Here is a 17,950-nt window from a genome sequence, read left to right as displayed (position 1 = left end):
ATATTGTAAAAAAATTTACATTTATTTTCATATATAATAATGACAGTCGAAATTTTTTTGAATATAAAGTATATAAAATGGCTTTTACTAGGTAAAGACGTATAATCACTTGTTTCCTCTCTCTTCTTTCCTGTAATAAACAATCATTATTATAAACATTTTTTTTTCATCAAATCCAAAACGTATTCATAAACCAATAGGAGTATGGCACCGCCAGGGCCTAAACGCATAATTTTAGGAACTAAACCTTTATATAAAGCGCGAAAACCTTCTTCATGGTAAACCAATAATATACTGCCAAGTGCCGATTTGTATTTGACAACGCCCGGCTGGGGTTGAGGACCTTGTATACGAGATTTGGCGACATCAAATGGTATGTTAACGAAACATGCTAAAGTACCCGAAGTGAAACCGATAGCAAATTTTCGAAAAAATTCTTTGAAGTGATCATCAGATGCTGACGTCAATTTCATGACACTGTGATAGAACCCGAAATAGACCATATTAAAAAGACCATTACGACCCATTGTAGCAGTAATGCCCTTGTTAAGACCACGCAAACCAAAGCCATCTTTTTGTACGATTTGCCGGGTTACCGTCCAAGTGCTTTGTGCTTCTTTCATTTTAGTTTTATCAGCTTGTTGTGTCACTTTAACTACTTCAAAGGGATTCACTGCAATAGATTCAATCAGACCAGCTGTTAGACCGGCTAAAGAAAAAGTCTAATTAAATTATACAAAAGAAGTTTAATTTTAATATTTATATGTAAGTTTATATATATCTTTTCAATATTGCGAACCGTACCAGTGGCGTTGGAGCTGCAGCTCCAAACATAAACATTGGCTTAGTTTGTTCAAAGCATACAAATTTTATAGCTCTTTTCGGCGTTTCGGCTATAATAGGAGGCAATATACCCTTCCAAAATGCAAAAAAACCTTCTTGTCGAGACATTTTTGCAAAACAGTCAAACACCCCTTTATAATGATGCTAATATTACATATATAATGAAAGAAAAATATAAATGATTAGTTTAGTTTTTAAATAATAAATAAAAACGAATGGGGTGTAAATACACCCCAAAGGGTGTAAAATAAGGCGTGATTAGTTCTATATTATACTTAATAAGACTGCGGTTTGTTCATGTCAAATTGCTGCCTTGAAATTTTACGCCGTATCGCAAACAACATAATTTTTTTCAGCTTGGAACAGGTAGAGTGGACTATTAAAAAAAAAAACAGAATAGCAATTTATTTCATTGCTTAGTCGTGACGTGTGATGAACAATGAACGCGATATAATATACAAAGTATAAAGGGGCAGAATGGAGGCCACATGAATCATTAACGCCGACCGTGAAAGCATATACGCATACTATTCCATTTGGACGGCGTTTGTTGAATATAGCGCACTATATGATCTAATTCAACGCAAAGCCACTTATAACGGCCGACGTAATTGAGTATTATTAAAGAAAATTATAAAAGGAAAACGACAACAATTTGTGAAAACGCGTTACAAAGTGGTTTGTCAGTTCAACTCGATTCCCTTGCGCAGTGTTTGTCTATAAAATATTAACAAAAATCGCTCCTTTAACCAAAAGTAAATGCTTTTATTTCATTAACTGCGGAGAAATATAATCTTTTTGCTTCTCTTGCTTAATTTGTTAAAAATATATATCACATCAAGAAGCTTTGCTTGCTTGATTTTATTACATCGATGTGTGTAAGATATAATTCTTTGTAAGCTTTTTTTATGAAAAAACCCCTTATTTTAAGAAGAAAAATTCTTCAAAATTCTAAAAAGAAAAACGAACTTTTGAGGCTGTTTATAATAAAATGCATTTTTTGGATATTGGGTGTCACAATAATCGAAATCTTGCTCGGCAAGATAATAAGACATCGAATGAAATCAGTGTTTATCAAAAGGAATAATTTTTAAAAAATACAGCAAGTATGATATTATAGTCCATTTCACTACTGCTACCGTTTTCAAAGAAAGGTTCGTCATACCGAGCCGCGCTATAATGCGCTAATTTTTTGCTTCATTGTATTAGTTTTTGTTGATAGCGCTCAGCAGTGACAGTTTCGTTTCCTTGGAACAACCTGTAATATGCTACACCCAGCGAAAGATAAAAGGAAATATATTACATGCATGAGCATAACCGTCGTTAAGTCATGTATGGTGCCGTTTTTTATACCCTACACCACTTGTCGGTCAAAGGTATATTTAAGCAGAAGAAGTTGAGATAGACCCACCTTTTATTATGCCAATCAATTCAGAAAGTGATTTTCGGTTTGCCTGTTCATCTGCCCATTTTGTTTTCTTGTGTTCAATCTACAGGCCGCCATAGTAGAGATATTTTTTTTTCAAATTTGGTACACTGACGTGTTTCGATCAAAGGACGAGCGCCATAGAAAATGATTCGAGCCGGACTACCTTTTCGACTAGTTCCTTGTTTTTAAAGCCTTGTTTTGAGTTTTGCTATATGAATAACTTTAGGATAATGTAGGGTATTTACTGGTAAATCGCGACCTACTATCGTGTTTTTACTTCTTTTTAAATAAATTTGTTTATTATTACTACTATTATCATTTAGACTAAAGAATTGAAGTACGAGTTTAGAATGAATTACGAGATTAGACGTAGGATGGACGTTAGGAACAAAGACTCTCGACGCTATGTTTTTATGGAATAAAGTAGATGATTAGTCCAGCCACTTTAATAAAGGTGAACATTTTATTGATATTCAGTTCTCCAGGTAATTTCAAGGTGTCTATAGAGTTAGATACTCCAAATATGAACTTTTAATTTATCTAAAAATGAAAATTTGACTCAAATTCCTGAAGAGTTTTGGGAGATGCGACGTTGTAATCCGTAGCGGTACGACTAAGAAGGTGAATTGCGGTTTTATCAAAGCCTGCACGCTTTTACGGAAAGGCCAATATGTCAATTTTTACCTCCGGAAGAATGTTTTTATATAGACGGACCGACGAACATGCCTAGACCCCGTTTCCCTCAGCGACATATGCGTCGGCAAATTCATGTAGAATGACCACAGATTCAATGAAGAAAAACGAACGAGTTATAACAATATAAAAGGCGTAACGATTAATAAGGGAAACATCGATTTTAGCTTTCGATCCAGAAAACGCTCAACACTCAAGTGAATATCACGTTAAAGGTAAACCGAAATCGGAAAACCACGTCAAAATAATAACGGTCATGCTGTTCACAAGAGGCCCCTTCTACATGATTAAGCGGTCGGTAGGAAGTATTAGTTATGCCTTCAGCGTCATTTATGCGAATCTGTTTAGCATATATCTTCGAATTTATGACAAATCATTTCTTTGTTTTTTCATCACGATGGTAAACCTTCGCATACCACCATAATTGTTCACCAGTTTTTCAGGAAAAAGTCAAAGTAATGTCTCTTCATAAGCACCAAGGAGTCAGCTGATACGGCTCCCGAGTGATGTAGTCTTTTCCATGAAATATACAATGAAATGAACCGCTTTATTGTAGTCATTTAGGGTCATCAAGTACCATTCCTTAAAGTGCTTATCGGCTACGCTGTAGGCTAGAATTTTTAAACAATTTGACCGACTGACATGAATTATCAGATTTTATTACAAGTAGTTGATTTACATCAATTTTCCAAGCGTGAGTTTGAAATACAAGAGAATTCCTTCTTCTTATTTTTTAAACGCAGTGTTGCAATATTCTTATCTGTAATGTACACCTTTCCAACAACCATTCTGACAAATCTAAGTGAAACGGTTTTCGCAATTTTTTTCTGTTCGCCACATAAAATACTTGTGTTTTGCAAGAAGTATACTATATATGTGTATATACATACATATGTATGTGTAAAGTACCGAATGACTCCAGTTATTGACATATACTCGTACATACATATATATGCATATTTAGTAGATTATATATAAAGGAAAAGAAAATGTAAAGCGAAATACTTGATAACATTGATTGTCTGCTTAAACGTGATACAAACGCAATAACAGCCATCAACCAGTGTATACGAATAAATTAAACAAAAATATTTAGACCGACTACGAGTTCAGCAAATGACAAGAGCAGCACTTCGATACCATACAAGAGGGCGCTAAAACGCCCACATATTACCGTCACTGGAAATATCTGTGCTTTAACCATAGATAATCTCTCTGATTTGGCGCTTTCAAATAACGCACGAGTGTTCTTTAAATGAAAAAGAAACTTAAGAAATAAACGCGATCGTAAGGAAAAAGCAAAAAAAAAGAGAGAAATCATGCTTGCGGTTAAGAACGAATTTAGCACACCCATCCCTATCTTACACTGAAACGAGAAATATTCAATAAATTACGATGTTCACATTATACCATAGTTTTAATCGTATGAGAAAAATTAACAACACACACATACAAATAGGCAAGGCAAAGTGAAGATCGAATTTTACTAAAGCGAGAGAGAGAGGGAGAAAATGTTATCAGCATATGATGTTTAAAGTGATTTACTCTATTTGAATATAGAGTAAAGAGGAACCTATCGCAGACACCGGAAATCGTATAGAAAAAAGGCCCACTTAGACCGCCCTAATGATTGTACTAACGACACATTTAATATCAAAATTCTTCATTGTAAATAAACAAACAGCAAAAATTGTTTCTCTTTTTCTTTATTGTGAACCAATTTATAGGAGTGTTCATTCCAGTTTTGGAGCTTGGTCTGGCAAACATGACAAATTTTGACGTCATATTTGTTTCCTTTAATCAACGTTTAATAAATTTAATACACCATCCCTTGAGATGGGCAATAAAAAAAAGAAACAAAACAAACAAACAAACAAACAAACAAACAAAACCGTATTTCGTGATATACGTATGCGTATAAGCATTTCGACCTTGAGGTAGAGTGTACGAAAACATATGCGAAAAGTATACATTTATACGTAATACTGATGCGATCATTAAACGTAGAACATGAAAAAAAAAATTTCAACATATTTTTTGATTTCCAGTTCATTTTCTTTAAAATACTTACCCCTCCTCCACCCAATTGCATGCGTGTTTTAACCACATCTAGCGGCTGCATAATACAAACTTCCACAAAACCAGCTGAACCACCAGCCACCACTTGCAAAGCGGCTCTTTTTAACATCGGTAATTCTTTCTGTTGTGCAGACTGTATAGACATCTTGTTTTTGTTTTATAGTTATTTTTTATTATAAAAAAATTACTTCAAATTTTTTTAATGTTTTATAAATTTTCGTTTCACTTAAGGTGATTTTAATTATTTCTTTTTTTAATTTATTTATTTGTTATATCGGTAAAAAAAAAACCTCGTGCACTTCGTATGCTTGGAGCTCAACCGTGACACTGAGTATCAAAAATGTTTTCTCCACTTAGAAAAATATAATTCTTATTAGGCATCGACATTATTTTCACCGATACACTCACTTCATCATTATTTTTTGAGAAATTAAAAAACTAATACTCTTTTTTCATGGTAAACTCAAGTAGAAACGTATACAGTTATATTTACATATATATTCATATATACATATGATGTACATGTGGATACTATTTACTTTCTCAGTAATAATGCAGCACAAATTTTCTTTTCCAATTCTATTGTAAAGAGAATATTGTATTAACCGCTCAACAATCTTTATTGTTTTGTTAAGTGTGTATTTTTGAAGAATTTCAATGTTTTCGTCCTATTCTTTCGAAAAAATCAACTGTTGTTTTTACGTGTAACAAAGAGAATTTGTGAAAAAGAAAGGGTGAGAGGAAGATTGTGAACACAATTTACGTTTATATTGAGTATACAGTGAAATCTTCATTGCAAATATCAATAGAAAATCGTGTTGCCTCAAATTGCGAGCAACCTAATCACGTTAGGTCTGTTAGGAGCCGCCTGAGTGACCGAAGAAGAGAAATCTCGATCAGCAACTCAATGCTCGTGGATTCGAATCTCAAGTGCTGTAGAGATTTTAATAAAAGCCGATAGCCTTAGATACTAGCGCTTTTAAGAGTTTAGTCTTACAACTAATTTCGCTGGCGAAATTGATAACAATTATAATAATAATAGATCTGTCAGCAAATTAATTCGTATCTCTGGAATGTCTGCTAGTTGCCGACGAAGCTGCCGCCAGTGCCATAGGCACATACGAAGACTATACCGTTATTAATAAATCCCATTATTATAAATACCATTTGCGCCACCCGACATCTTACTTATCATTGAGCTTATGGGTAACAAATAAATCTACAATTATATAAGAGATTACATTCAAGGACTATATTTTACGGCTGTATGGATTTTTGAAACTATCACTATAATATCTTATATCTCATAAAATTCGTTTAAATAGGTTTAAAAGAAGCTTTTTAACGTGGAAACAATTTCAGTCAAATCATTTGCTTAACAGAGAGCGCAGGTGGATTAAGATTGGGAGTTTAGACTTGATGATGAAGAAGAACTTCCTGAACATACGAAAGTTATGTGGGCTGTATTGGAAAAAGCTGCCCGTTATTGATGGTTTAGCCATATATTTAAAGCGCAATCTTTATTGTTTTTTAATTTAGTATACGTTTCATCCAAACAGTTCCGTTTAACTGTCAATCCTGATTTAATTTTCCGTGCTGTCAATTCCTTCCTTTTTTAGCACTTTGTAAAGGATTAATAGTGATAATCGTAATTTGCGTAAACGTTTGTGTATGCATTTTATATGTTTTATAATATATGTTTTTTATATACATGGTCATGTCTGAATTTGATTTAAATTAAACATTATTGTCGTTAATAAGCATCGTTTCTATCTATCTTTTATTGCTATCTTAAATGACTTTTTCTTTGAGACCTTATTTTTCCTAAAATTGAAAAATTCATATTCATATTCATTCATATTATACTCTTCTGTCTCTCGACTGTATATACTGTTCTATGTATTTCTTTACATTTAACAAAAGCCAAATAGCAATAAGAGGTGTGTGCGTTCATTTGAAATGAGAAGATTTGTTTTGGGCTAGCAAAGCAAGAGAGCCAGTGAAATTCTTCAATTCAGGTTCTACTGTATTTACGACTTTATTACCACATAATCAGCGACTGCATTTTCATTGAAATTAAGAGATCATAAAACAACTGTGTTAGTGAGAAGGACATATGCAGAAAGTAACAAAAATCCATATTTTCAGTATAAATTTTTGCTTACGGCATATTTTTTCATTATTTATTACTCAAAAAAGTTACGAAACCAAAAAAAAAAAAACATTTAAATGTTAAAAAGCAGTTGGAATGTTCATTATTCTAAATACACCGTTAAATTTGACATTCTGCTTAGGCAATTTCATTGGCGATACTTATGGTGATCACATCATATTATTTTGCTGAATTTTACCTCATTGCGTAAATTTTATCACTTAAGAGAAATTTAAATGCATTAACAATTGCCTGATTAATTTGCTAAAAAAAACTCCTTTCTGAATCATTATTGTTTTTTCATTTACATAATCTAATTAATTATATAAAAGCCATTTTTGGTATGATATAAAAACACTCATTCATTTGTTTAAATTTTCGTTGCACCTTTATTCGACCAATGACAATTTTTTTACTGAACAAATGAAGGACCTGATGTGTATTTCATGTCCCATCTTACAGTGTTGGCCTTGAAATTTCAAAGAGAAACAAATGTCAGAAGAGATCGTAAGATAAAAAAAATTTCATACATTGGGAGGTGTTCCATGTTTTTGTAATTTATTTTGGATTTATATCGTCTCATATCTGCTAACATAAACAATTTCGAAATTTTAGGTTCATTATAAATTCCAATAAATTTTCTTTAGGCTTATAAAGACATATTTGTTCTATAGCGAAGAAAAGGTTATATTGAACTATTATACTTTACATCCTTAATTAAGGAATTTATCCCTCGAGATCGTCCCCGTAATACCAAGGCAATAGTCATGTCGCCTTCAAAAAACTAATTGTTTCTTCAGGCCCACTATCTCTCATTTATCAAAATGTTAGGAGTCTAAATTCAAAAATTCGTTCCACTTTTCTAAATTCAGAGAGCACGGAGTTTTTCTGTTTGGCCTTTACTGAAACTTGGCTAAAACCCGATCTTCATTCGTCGAAACTTTTTCATAATTCTTTCCAAGTCTTTAGAAATGATCGAGTGAATCGCATTGGTGGTGGTGTATTAATTGCCATATCTGCGTCAGCCTCGTCCAATTTAACTGAATTTCCCACTTCTCCTGACGTTGAATTTATCGCTATTCGTGCGAATATGAATGATAAACATCTATTTATAACTTGCTCCTATATTCCCCCAAATTCCGATATCTCCATTTACAGGAAACACGCTTCCCTCATTTGTGAAGTGGCCAAGCGGTTTAGACACACTGATTTGGTCGTTGCATTGGGTGACTTCAATTTGCCTCAAGTCACTTGGTGTAACACTGATAATTCTGGCTGTTTGGTTCCTACTTCAACGTCTGATAGGGCTGTTGTGTTCTTTAGTGAATTGTTTGATCATGATTTGGGTCAATATAATCGTACCCCTAATTGTAATGGTAGACTGCTTGATCTCTGCTTTGCCAATTTTCCCGAGATTAACGTAAATCGTTGTCCACCTTTTAGTTTACCTGAGGATCCTTATCATCCATCAATATGCATTTCTTTTCATCATATGAATCATGGTTTGTTGAAATGCTTTAATGTGCCAAATCAAACTTTTTTAAATAATTATTATGATTTTCATAAAATCAATATTGTATTGCTAAAACATCGTCTTTCACATCTGACACTTGATTTCTCAACCGGTAGTATTGAAAGCTTATTGTCATCGTTCTACAATACATTAAATCTAGCTATTGCTGCATCTGTTCCGATCAAGCAGTGTCGACCTCGAAGCAGGTGTCCCCCGTGGTTTAATAAGACAATTAAATACCACAAGAATAGAAAAAACTCGCTATTCAAAAAATATTCGAAAAGTGTCTCTGCGCTCGACTATGTCGCTTACTCGGTGGCGAGGCATAGATGTAACTACGTCAACCATCATTATTACTGCAGATACCTTCAGTCCATTAAATCCTGTCTGTTTGCTAATCCTAAATCTTCTTTATATTTGTTAACTCTAAAAGAAAAATTTCCACATATCCCTCTCATGTTTCTTTTAATGGCTCTGATACCTCGGATGATTTTGAAATCTCAAATCTATTTTCTGAGTATTTCCGACGAAACTTTTCGATTGCTAAAATCGATTTATCAGCAAACTACCCATATCCTATAACTAACTCGGTTTCAATACCTAACTTGGTTATTTCGGAAGATGATGTTTTCAAAGGGTTGAGTTCTCTAAAATACAGTTAACTTAAATCTTGCGCTGTCGAGTTGTGTGGTGTGATCTCAAAGATTTTTAACAGTAGTTTCCTTATTCCTATCCACAAGAGTGGAAGTAGACAATTTGTTGAGAACTACAGAGGCATAGCCAAGTTAACTGTCTTGCCCAAGTTGTTCGAGCGTATTGTGACTCAGCATTTGGCCTTTGCCATTAATTCGTATATTTCTCCGCACCAGCACGGCTTTCGGAAAGGGCGTTCTACAGTCACCAACTTGTTAGAGTTTACCTGTCATGTTTTCAAAGCTTTTTCTAGTGGCTCTCGCACAGATGTTATTTACACTGATTTAAGCAAAGCATTTGATATGGTTAACCATAGACTACTTATTTTTAAACTCCAAGCCTCTGGTTTCCTACCCTACTTAGTGAAATGGACAAGCTCTTATCTGCACAATAGATCCTTCAGGGTTTTGTTTAACTTCATCACCTCGGATGACTTCCCCGTTACGTCTGGCGTACCTCAAGGAAGTCACTTAGGTCCTATTTTATTTAGTTTATACATTAACGATCTCCCATCGGTGGTTGTTGAATCGCAATCACATCAGCTTCAAGGTGATTTGGATAATTTTGTTGCATGGTGCTCTTTGAATCTTCTGAAACTAAATCTGAGTAAATGTAAGAAGCTTTCATTCTCAAGAAGAAAGTCATTCATTACTCAGTATTTCATAGATTCGCATAAGTTGGAGGACGTCGATTCATTCACAGATTTATGCGTTCTATTTGACCATAGCTTACGTTTTAACTTGCATATTGAGCTCTCGATTAGCAAAGCTAGGTCCGCGCTTGGTTTTATAAAAAGGTGGTCCAAAGAGCTTGATGATCCCTACATTACGAAAAGGCTGTACATGTGTTTGGTTAGACCCATACTCGAGTATGCCTCAGTTGTGTGGTCTCCTTCATATAGGTGCTACGTAGATTCAATTGAATCAGTTCAATAGCAATTCTTGCTGTTTGCCCTTAGAAATTTGGGTTGGGATCCGATTGCCTCTCTTCCTCCGTATGAAAATAGGTTGATTCTGCTGTCCCTACCGTCTCTGGCGAAATGTAGATTTGTTCTTGGCGTTTCCTTTCTAATTAAAGTAATAAATGGTGCTATTGACTCGCTTTCATTACTTGGTGAAATAAGCTTTAATATCCCTAAGCGCTTCTCTAGGCACTTTATCTTGGTTAAGCTTAATCAGTGTAAATTTAATTATGAGCTGTTCAATCCGCTCAGAGTCGTTTGCAAGAACCTAAATGACGTCTACCACTTATTCTCGTTATCGGACTCTTTAAAGTCCATTAAAGCAACATTGCTTAATACGCGCGATTTACCTATGTCGTATTTAAACTAGCTTTTATCCTTAAAAAGTCGTTACGTTTCGAAAGTGAATTATTGTCAATTTATTATCGATTGCCAGGCTTATGCATGTTTGCGATGGCTTAGGGGTTCATTTGCAATTTGGTCCTGTACCGGTTGTAAGTGTGCTCCTATGCTGATAGTGTACATGCTTTTTTTTCTTTTTTCTTTTTCTTTTTTTTTTCTTCTTATTTGTTTTATTATGCTTATACTCAATTTTGTTGTTAATTAATATAAGTTTTGCATTAAGAGGCAATTGAACTCGACTGTTATTTGTTTAATTGAGTTTCTAGTATAAGTGGAATAAATAAAAAATAAATAAATAAATAAATCTACACCGCTTGCGGCACAGGGTATATTAAGCTTATAGAGACGCACGTAAAAATGAGAAGGGCTTGCTAGACCGACATTTTATTACACTGATTGATTCAGAATCATTTTCTGAATCGATCTCAGTTTGTATGTCCCTCTGTCCATCTTGTTTTTTTGTACTCAAGCTACAGGTCGTAACTTTGGAGATATTTTAGTGAAATTTGGTACACTGATGTGTTTTACCCAAGAAAAAACGTTATTGAAAATGTTTCCTATTGGACTACTCTTTCCATTTCTATGCGCCTTATTTTGATAAGTCGTTATATATACATATAATAAATTTTGTAATTTTTAGAATTTTGTGAGAAAAATCGCTTAGTAATGGTATTTCGGCATTCTAAATTGGTGCGAAAAGTATGGATCCGGTGGAGCAATTTATTGAACCTTTATAAGTGTTGCTATGGAAAAAACACCTAATTTTCCATATTTCGTGGTGAAAATTAACTTACAATAGTACATTAACTTAGAAATCAATGATACTGACTTTGTACCACGTAGACCTACTTTTTATGCACTAATCCGTAAAAGTCTGTAAATATAAAGTGAAATAAGAGTCTGTAGCGAATCTTGTGTTGGGAAACTAGTTTGGCAAAAAAATTATAGAAATCGCGAATGACTGTAACGTATATAAACGTTACGTTAAAAGTTTTGCTGTATAAAAATTCAGAACTCTTCGTCCTACAGCGTGTCGGTCTATAATATACTAACCGTACAAGCATGAAAAACTCAAGTTGCTTAAATAATATTTCACTTGTGCTACAGGTTGTATTAAGTTAGTGAGGACCTATGTGACACGCAGAAAGGCTTGTGATTCAGCTCATCTGTCCCTCTGATGTCTGTTCAAACAACAGGTCGCAATTCTTGAGATATTTTGGTGAAATTCGGTGCACTATGTGTTTTGACACAAAGACGAACGAAGATGGTTCAAATCGGTCCACTTTTTCGACCACAAAGTTTAAATTTTAATATTTTGTGATGTAAATTGATCCATAATAGTACTTTGGCATAAAAATAAATTATGCTGGATTTTAAAAACGTACCACAATTTTTGAACCTCTTAGAGACAACCATTCTTACGGAAACTGACTATTTGCAAAAAGGTCTAATTTTTCAAACACAGTTCCCTAATAGTAAGTGCATATAGAAACAGGATATAATTTTTGTGTTCCATGGAAGAAATAATATGTATTTAATAGCCGTTCTAGTCCGACTCCAATTTTTTTATTCGTTGTTATCTTCAACATGAAGTACGATAGCTATTTTGCTTTCGTATTAAAATACGACATTTTACGTTTGATATCAAGCAAACACTCATACACTATTGAGTACCATTAACTCAAGTCTCGTTAACGGATGCATCAATCTAAGTAGCCAATTCGACACCGAATTTGCTCGATAATGAGAATCGTAAAGCGACTTCTGATTATTTGGCACTATTATCAAAAGTATAAAAGAGCATAATGTTGTTACCTTATAGTAAATTTCTGATACATATCACTTTCGCGACAAACTGTTGAGCTATTTATTTTACGCTCGTCTTAGGATATACTTGTACAAGATTTTATTTCTTATACTGCAGTAAATTACTGTTTTTTTCCCGTTGTAAGCGTATAATGTAGGCAAGCTGATAATGTCCATATTTTCAAATCTCAGATTTCAACTTTTTCAGGACTTCAGCAGCACCCCGATGAAATCAAACCAAATCTAAATGTGATTATGATCATATATACATTTGTAGAGAATTAAGTATGTAAGTATATATACCAATATATGTACATATGTATATATACCAATACAGGCTCATGTACAAAAATATAACATACTAAAATCCCGTTTTTCTCAATTTAGTGCACAAAAAAGCGTACGTACAATTCAGTTAGCGGTACTTAGTTTTTGTACCTGTACATTTAAATAAGAATTGAGCAGTTAAAATGAATTTGTTTTTACCTTTTCCTTGAAATGTCAGAAGATATCCAAACGGACAATTTTTAAAGAGCTTAGAAAATTGATTATAAAGTTGAGAAGCGAGGAAAAATCGTGTAAAGAAATAGCAAAAACAATTGGAATTAGTAGTGCTACTGTTCAAGCTACTATAAAAAACTACAATAACGCAAATATCACAAAAAATAAGCAACGATCAAGGAGACTAAACCAGCTTACAGAGCATGAAAAACGAAATATTATCAGACTTGTAACAAATGAACCGAAAACTAGTGCGTAAAAGACCTAGATAACTATAAGTAACAAAAATATAATTTTCGTCCTGAAACCGTTCGAAATATTTTCAAAGCCAATGATTCTCATAGCCGCATTTTATAAGAAAAACAATTTATAAGAGAAATTAATACCTCGAAATCATACAAATTTTTCCTAGCGGATATGATGGGAAATAAAGAGTGTTGAGGAAACTTAATACAGCGATAGCAACCGTAAAACAAGGTGGAGGGTCTGTCATGATTTTTGGATGTATGTCTACGCCTGGAGTAGGAAAACAGGTCTTTGTTGTGAATTCGAACTCTCCTGCAATTTGGGCAAATGGATCTTCCAGCAGAATAACGATCCATAACATACATTTCTCACTGTGAAGGAGTGGCTACTTTACAATTCCATTTTTCTGCCCAATCATCGCATTTGAATGCGATTGAAAACATATGATATGAATTGAATAGGTCGGTTCGAAAAAATAAAAATTTTAACATGGACGACCTTAAGTAAATTTTACGTGAGGAATGGAATGAAATTCGTGTAGATTTCACAAAAAAGTTGGTTTCGTTAATGCCAAGACGTATGCGAGTAGCGCTAGATGTTAAAGGCGGTCGAACAAACTATTCATTTTTTTAATTTTATTCACAAATCGTATATTAAGCTACTTGTGAAATAAACTTAAAGTGCACTTATTTGTGATATTTTTTTGAGATTGACTTTACCTTAAATCAAAAAAAATTTTGATTTATTTAATATAAATTGTTGTTTTTTAAGGAGTATATTGTTTGACCCTCAACACATAGATGCAGTTTTTAATAAGAGAAACCTTAATATTTCGTATGTAAACTTTATTGGGCTACCTTATATGTAAAGAATGTAAAGGAATGTTATTAGAATTCAAGATATTAGACTAATTGTCTAATAAGTACAAAGAGTTAATGAAATTAAAATAAAAAGGCTTGACGACTGTACAATTTTACAACTTGACTCGAGGGCTTCCACTTAACGACTATACCACTTTAAAACCTTACTTGCCAACTTCCGCTTGAAGACTGATCTCCTTTCTTTGTTTCACTGCAACGTCACTTCGTTTTACTCTTCGCTATCGGGGCTCCAATGTCTACTGCTCCGAAATTGTTGTCAAATAAAAAACATTCGGAGAATTAGTCTTTTCCTCGCATTTAAAGAAAACTAGTACCAAGTTTAAACCGATTGGTTTGAGAAATTTATGGTGAACATACTCCATCGCAAGATAAGTGTCAACGATGCTTTTGTCGTTCCAAAAGTGGTAATCTGAAGGTCCCTGACAAAGAACGTATAAACCGCCGAAAAGATACGAAGATGCATCGTTTTCGTCCACGTTGGACGAAGCATAAAAGCATATCATAGAGTGATATAAAATATCGTTTTTGCATTGCATTGTTACTGAGGATGAAAAGTGGATTTATTTCGAGAATTGTAAGCGCAAAAGATTACGGGTAAATACAAATGCATCAAATCGCCTTAGCAAAAGGACGTTGTTTTATATTTCATTTCAACGGAAGAGAGTAGTCTATTATGAGCTCTTAAAGCTTTGTGGAACGGTTAATGTCTACTAATAACCATTGATCGGTTTGAGCTGTTCGTTGTTGAAAAAGCGACCAGCGTATCAAAACAAATAACATAGGGTCCCTTTTTTCCATGGCACTACTCCAACATGTAAGGCAAAATCGGTTCATGAGAGATTGAAAGCCCTCGAGTGATACGTCCTGATAAGGCCCATGCTACAGCCATTAGCTGCTCTTATACTCCCGGCTTTCTTTCTCTTAACGTTAATTGAGTCCAAACTGTGCAAGTTATGATGCCACATCTAAAAAGGTCAAACTGTCTGTGTAGTTGTGAATGCTTACGTCCTCGTTAGATCTTACTGTATAATATGTCATAAAGCTGGCGAAATAACCGGTATATTGAAAGCAAAGAAAGAACCTCTCATGCAAAGCACTCTATAAGGATTTTACTACATATAAGGATTTCTTATATCACTAGTAAAATAGGGACAGGAAGGTCTTCGTTATGAGATGATTTAAATTATTTTTGATAAAAAAAAAGGAAAATTATTGTTTTATTTTTATTTTTTGGGTTCTCGTTTTTCTTCTTTTTTCTTTTTTAATGTGTATAATTTTATTCTTGAGTCATTCTTTTTAGGCGTAATATTTTGTTTTCTTTTTCGCTTATATAGAGATAAAGGTATTTTATATAAATATAAACGTATACATGCATATATGCGTATATATGTATATATTTTGGATGTTCCTTTGCACGTATATATATATATATATATATATACGCATATACATATATATATACGCATATACATATATATATATATATAAGCATATATATATATATTCGTATATTTAAATATAAGAAAAGAAATAAAAATTCGGATAAAATCATAGGAAAGAAATAATAAAAATAATAATTACAAAGATAATTAAAAACCATTTTTTTAATCAGTCGGTTTTTTTAGGTTCTTGCTTACGATGTGTGATATGATATTTTAAATATTTTTTTATATAAATTACAAAACGGCAGTAAAGAGTCTTTGGAAATCTTTCTCAGGTAATAAATTTAAAAACATTTTTCAATTTAAATAACAAAAGGAAAAACGAAACAAAGCAAGAAAGAATCAAAGGAACTTGAAACACCTATGAGTGCAGACAGACTTGAATACAAAGTGAGCAGCGATAAAGTCTATACATAGATAATAAAAAAATAAATTATATTCCATCGTCTAAAACTTAAGGAAACGTTAAATTACTAATTTTTGGTCAGTTGCACATAAAATTTTTAGAGTTACGGAGTTCTGGTGATAAAAAAACTGCATTTTTTCAAAGCATTTTTAAGTAAGAAAGTCCTGCAAAAGTATAATTAATTAATAAAAGTCTTTGAATTTTGAGTTGAATCGATTGATACAATTTTTTCAAAATATTTGAACATCATTGATAAGTAGTTGTTTCGAATTTTAGATTCTAATCCGCTGTTATTTGTTAAAGTTTTTTCAAACGGAAACCTGCCGACTTTTGAACATTTGAACACTGTGTTCTCCAAATTTAAATTTCTTATGTCAATTTAAAAGCATTTGAAGTCAGTCATAAACGAGATGTGTTTAAAAAAAAGATGACTTTTCAGATTTCATGAACTAAGTACATTCGATTTTCGAATTTTTTTTTTGTGTTGAGACACATGTCCCTACCCTATGTTGACATCATCAGTCATTTTTCATTTTTAGTTTGTTTTTGATAGATATAAAGGTTAGACGTTCTTTGGTGTAGTTAGCAATTTTTTGCTATCGAAAAAAATGGATCAAAGAATCTGTATTGAATTCCTTGTGAAATATAAAATTAAGTGCTCCAACACACCTAAAATGTTGACTTTGTCTACTTTGAACAAAAAAACCATGTGAACAATCTTTTCATAGAAGGTCGAGAAAATGTTAATAGCGATGTCCGACCTAAATACCCCAGCTGTCAACAAGCCATGGTAACGTTGAACCAGTGAAAAAATATGGAGAATCGTCGAGAAGTTCTGGTGTTTTAGGCATGAGGTTTGTTCTGAAATTGTTAAATTACGACTAAAAGCACCGCCGTATTTCTAGCCAAAAAGAACACCAATCGCCATGTCGTATTCACGGGACTTGGCTCTCTGCGCATTTCTTCTCTTCCCAAAAATAAAAACACACACAGTTTTTTGTTGCGGTTAAGGATATAAAGACTGCATCGCCGGAAGAGCTTAAGGTCATATCAAGAGGCTTTGAAGATTAGAAAAAGCGTCGGCGTAAGTGCAATATATTCCAGAGGCGTTACCCTCTTTTTGAGAAAAACCAAGTCCGTTTTTTTTTAACACACCTCGCACAATTAAACCATCAAATCACTTTAAGAACCTGAACTAATTTTGATTGCATATATATTTTAAGATCATTAATGAATAATTGTAATGTTTGTATAAATGAATTTCAAATTAAGGGATTACCATTATTAATATTAAAGTTTGGATTGCGTTTCATTATTTAGCTGCCATATGATTGAAATTAACGATAGAGTTGAAGAAAGGGTTCTCCAAGATTTAACAAAAGACATTAAATTAACTTTCTTGCTTGTTTGGTAAAAGATCAGTTTTTGAATCACTATAAATTTTAAATTAAGTGCATTGAAGGAAAATTCTGAAAGAACATTTTTTGTAGTTTTTTCTCCCTGGGTAGAAAGTTAAGCGGATTTGTCGTTTTATATCGAATTAAGCCCTTGTCAGTGCTATAAAAATGAGTAAAGGCAAGCGCTTTAAATACATTGGCTTTTATCGACTATGCTTATACATGTCATACGTATATACATAATGTGAATACATATCGCGTATATATTGCTTCACTAATTGGTGTTGGTTATAATAATTCAATATATAAAAAAGAAGAGGATTTCTTTTTGTTGTTTGTTTGCTTGCATTTTGTAATCGCTTATCATCTAAAGTAGCTTTGTTTGCTTATTTTTCTTTTCTTATAGTTTTTATAATCAACCTAAATTTTTTATAAATATTTATGGCTAATTTGTTTTAAATATTCGTTTCCTTTGTTATTGTTTTCTATAAATATGGTCATTATTG

The 17,950-nt window shown here is 33.0% G+C and overlaps 1 protein-coding gene across 1 annotated transcript; it reads right to left on the bottom strand.

The window, feature by feature from the left end:
• Nucleotides 1-8: 8 nt before the first annotated feature.
• Nucleotides 9-5,264, bottom strand: LOC119637718 (mitochondrial 2-oxodicarboxylate carrier). The gene is made up of 3 exons (XM_038033930.1): nucleotides 5,037-5,264; nucleotides 805-987; nucleotides 9-722 (listed from the first exon to the last, which is right to left on the bottom strand). The coding sequence occupies exons 1-3, from the start codon at nucleotides 5,187-5,189 to the stop codon at nucleotides 150-152; spliced, it is 909 nt and encodes a 302-aa protein (XP_037889858.1). The 5' UTR covers nucleotides 5,190-5,264; the 3' UTR covers nucleotides 9-149.
• Nucleotides 5,265-17,950: the final 12,686 nt, after the last annotated feature.

Source organism: Glossina fuscipes, unplaced genomic scaffold (genome assembly GCF_014805625.2).
Source record: "Glossina fuscipes isolate IAEA_lab_2018 unplaced genomic scaffold, Yale_Gfus_2 60, whole genome shotgun sequence".
Classification (NCBI taxonomy): domain Eukaryota; kingdom Metazoa; phylum Arthropoda; class Insecta; order Diptera; family Glossinidae; genus Glossina; species Glossina fuscipes.
This window is presented reverse-complemented; position numbering and strand designations above follow the sequence as displayed.

Coding starts and splice junctions, on each gene's coding strand:
- LOC119637718 (XM_038033930.1), bottom strand. CDS start 5,189: ATGTCTATACAGTCTGCACAACAGAAAGAATTACCGATGTTAAAAAGA. Junction 988..5,036: donor TGCAATTGGGTGGAGGAGGG/GTAAGTATTTTA, acceptor ATGTAATATTAG/CATCATTATAAAGGGGTGTT. Junction 723..804: donor CTGCAGCTCCAACGCCACTG/GTACGGTTCGCA, acceptor TAATTTAATTAG/ACTTTTTCTTTAGCCGGTCT.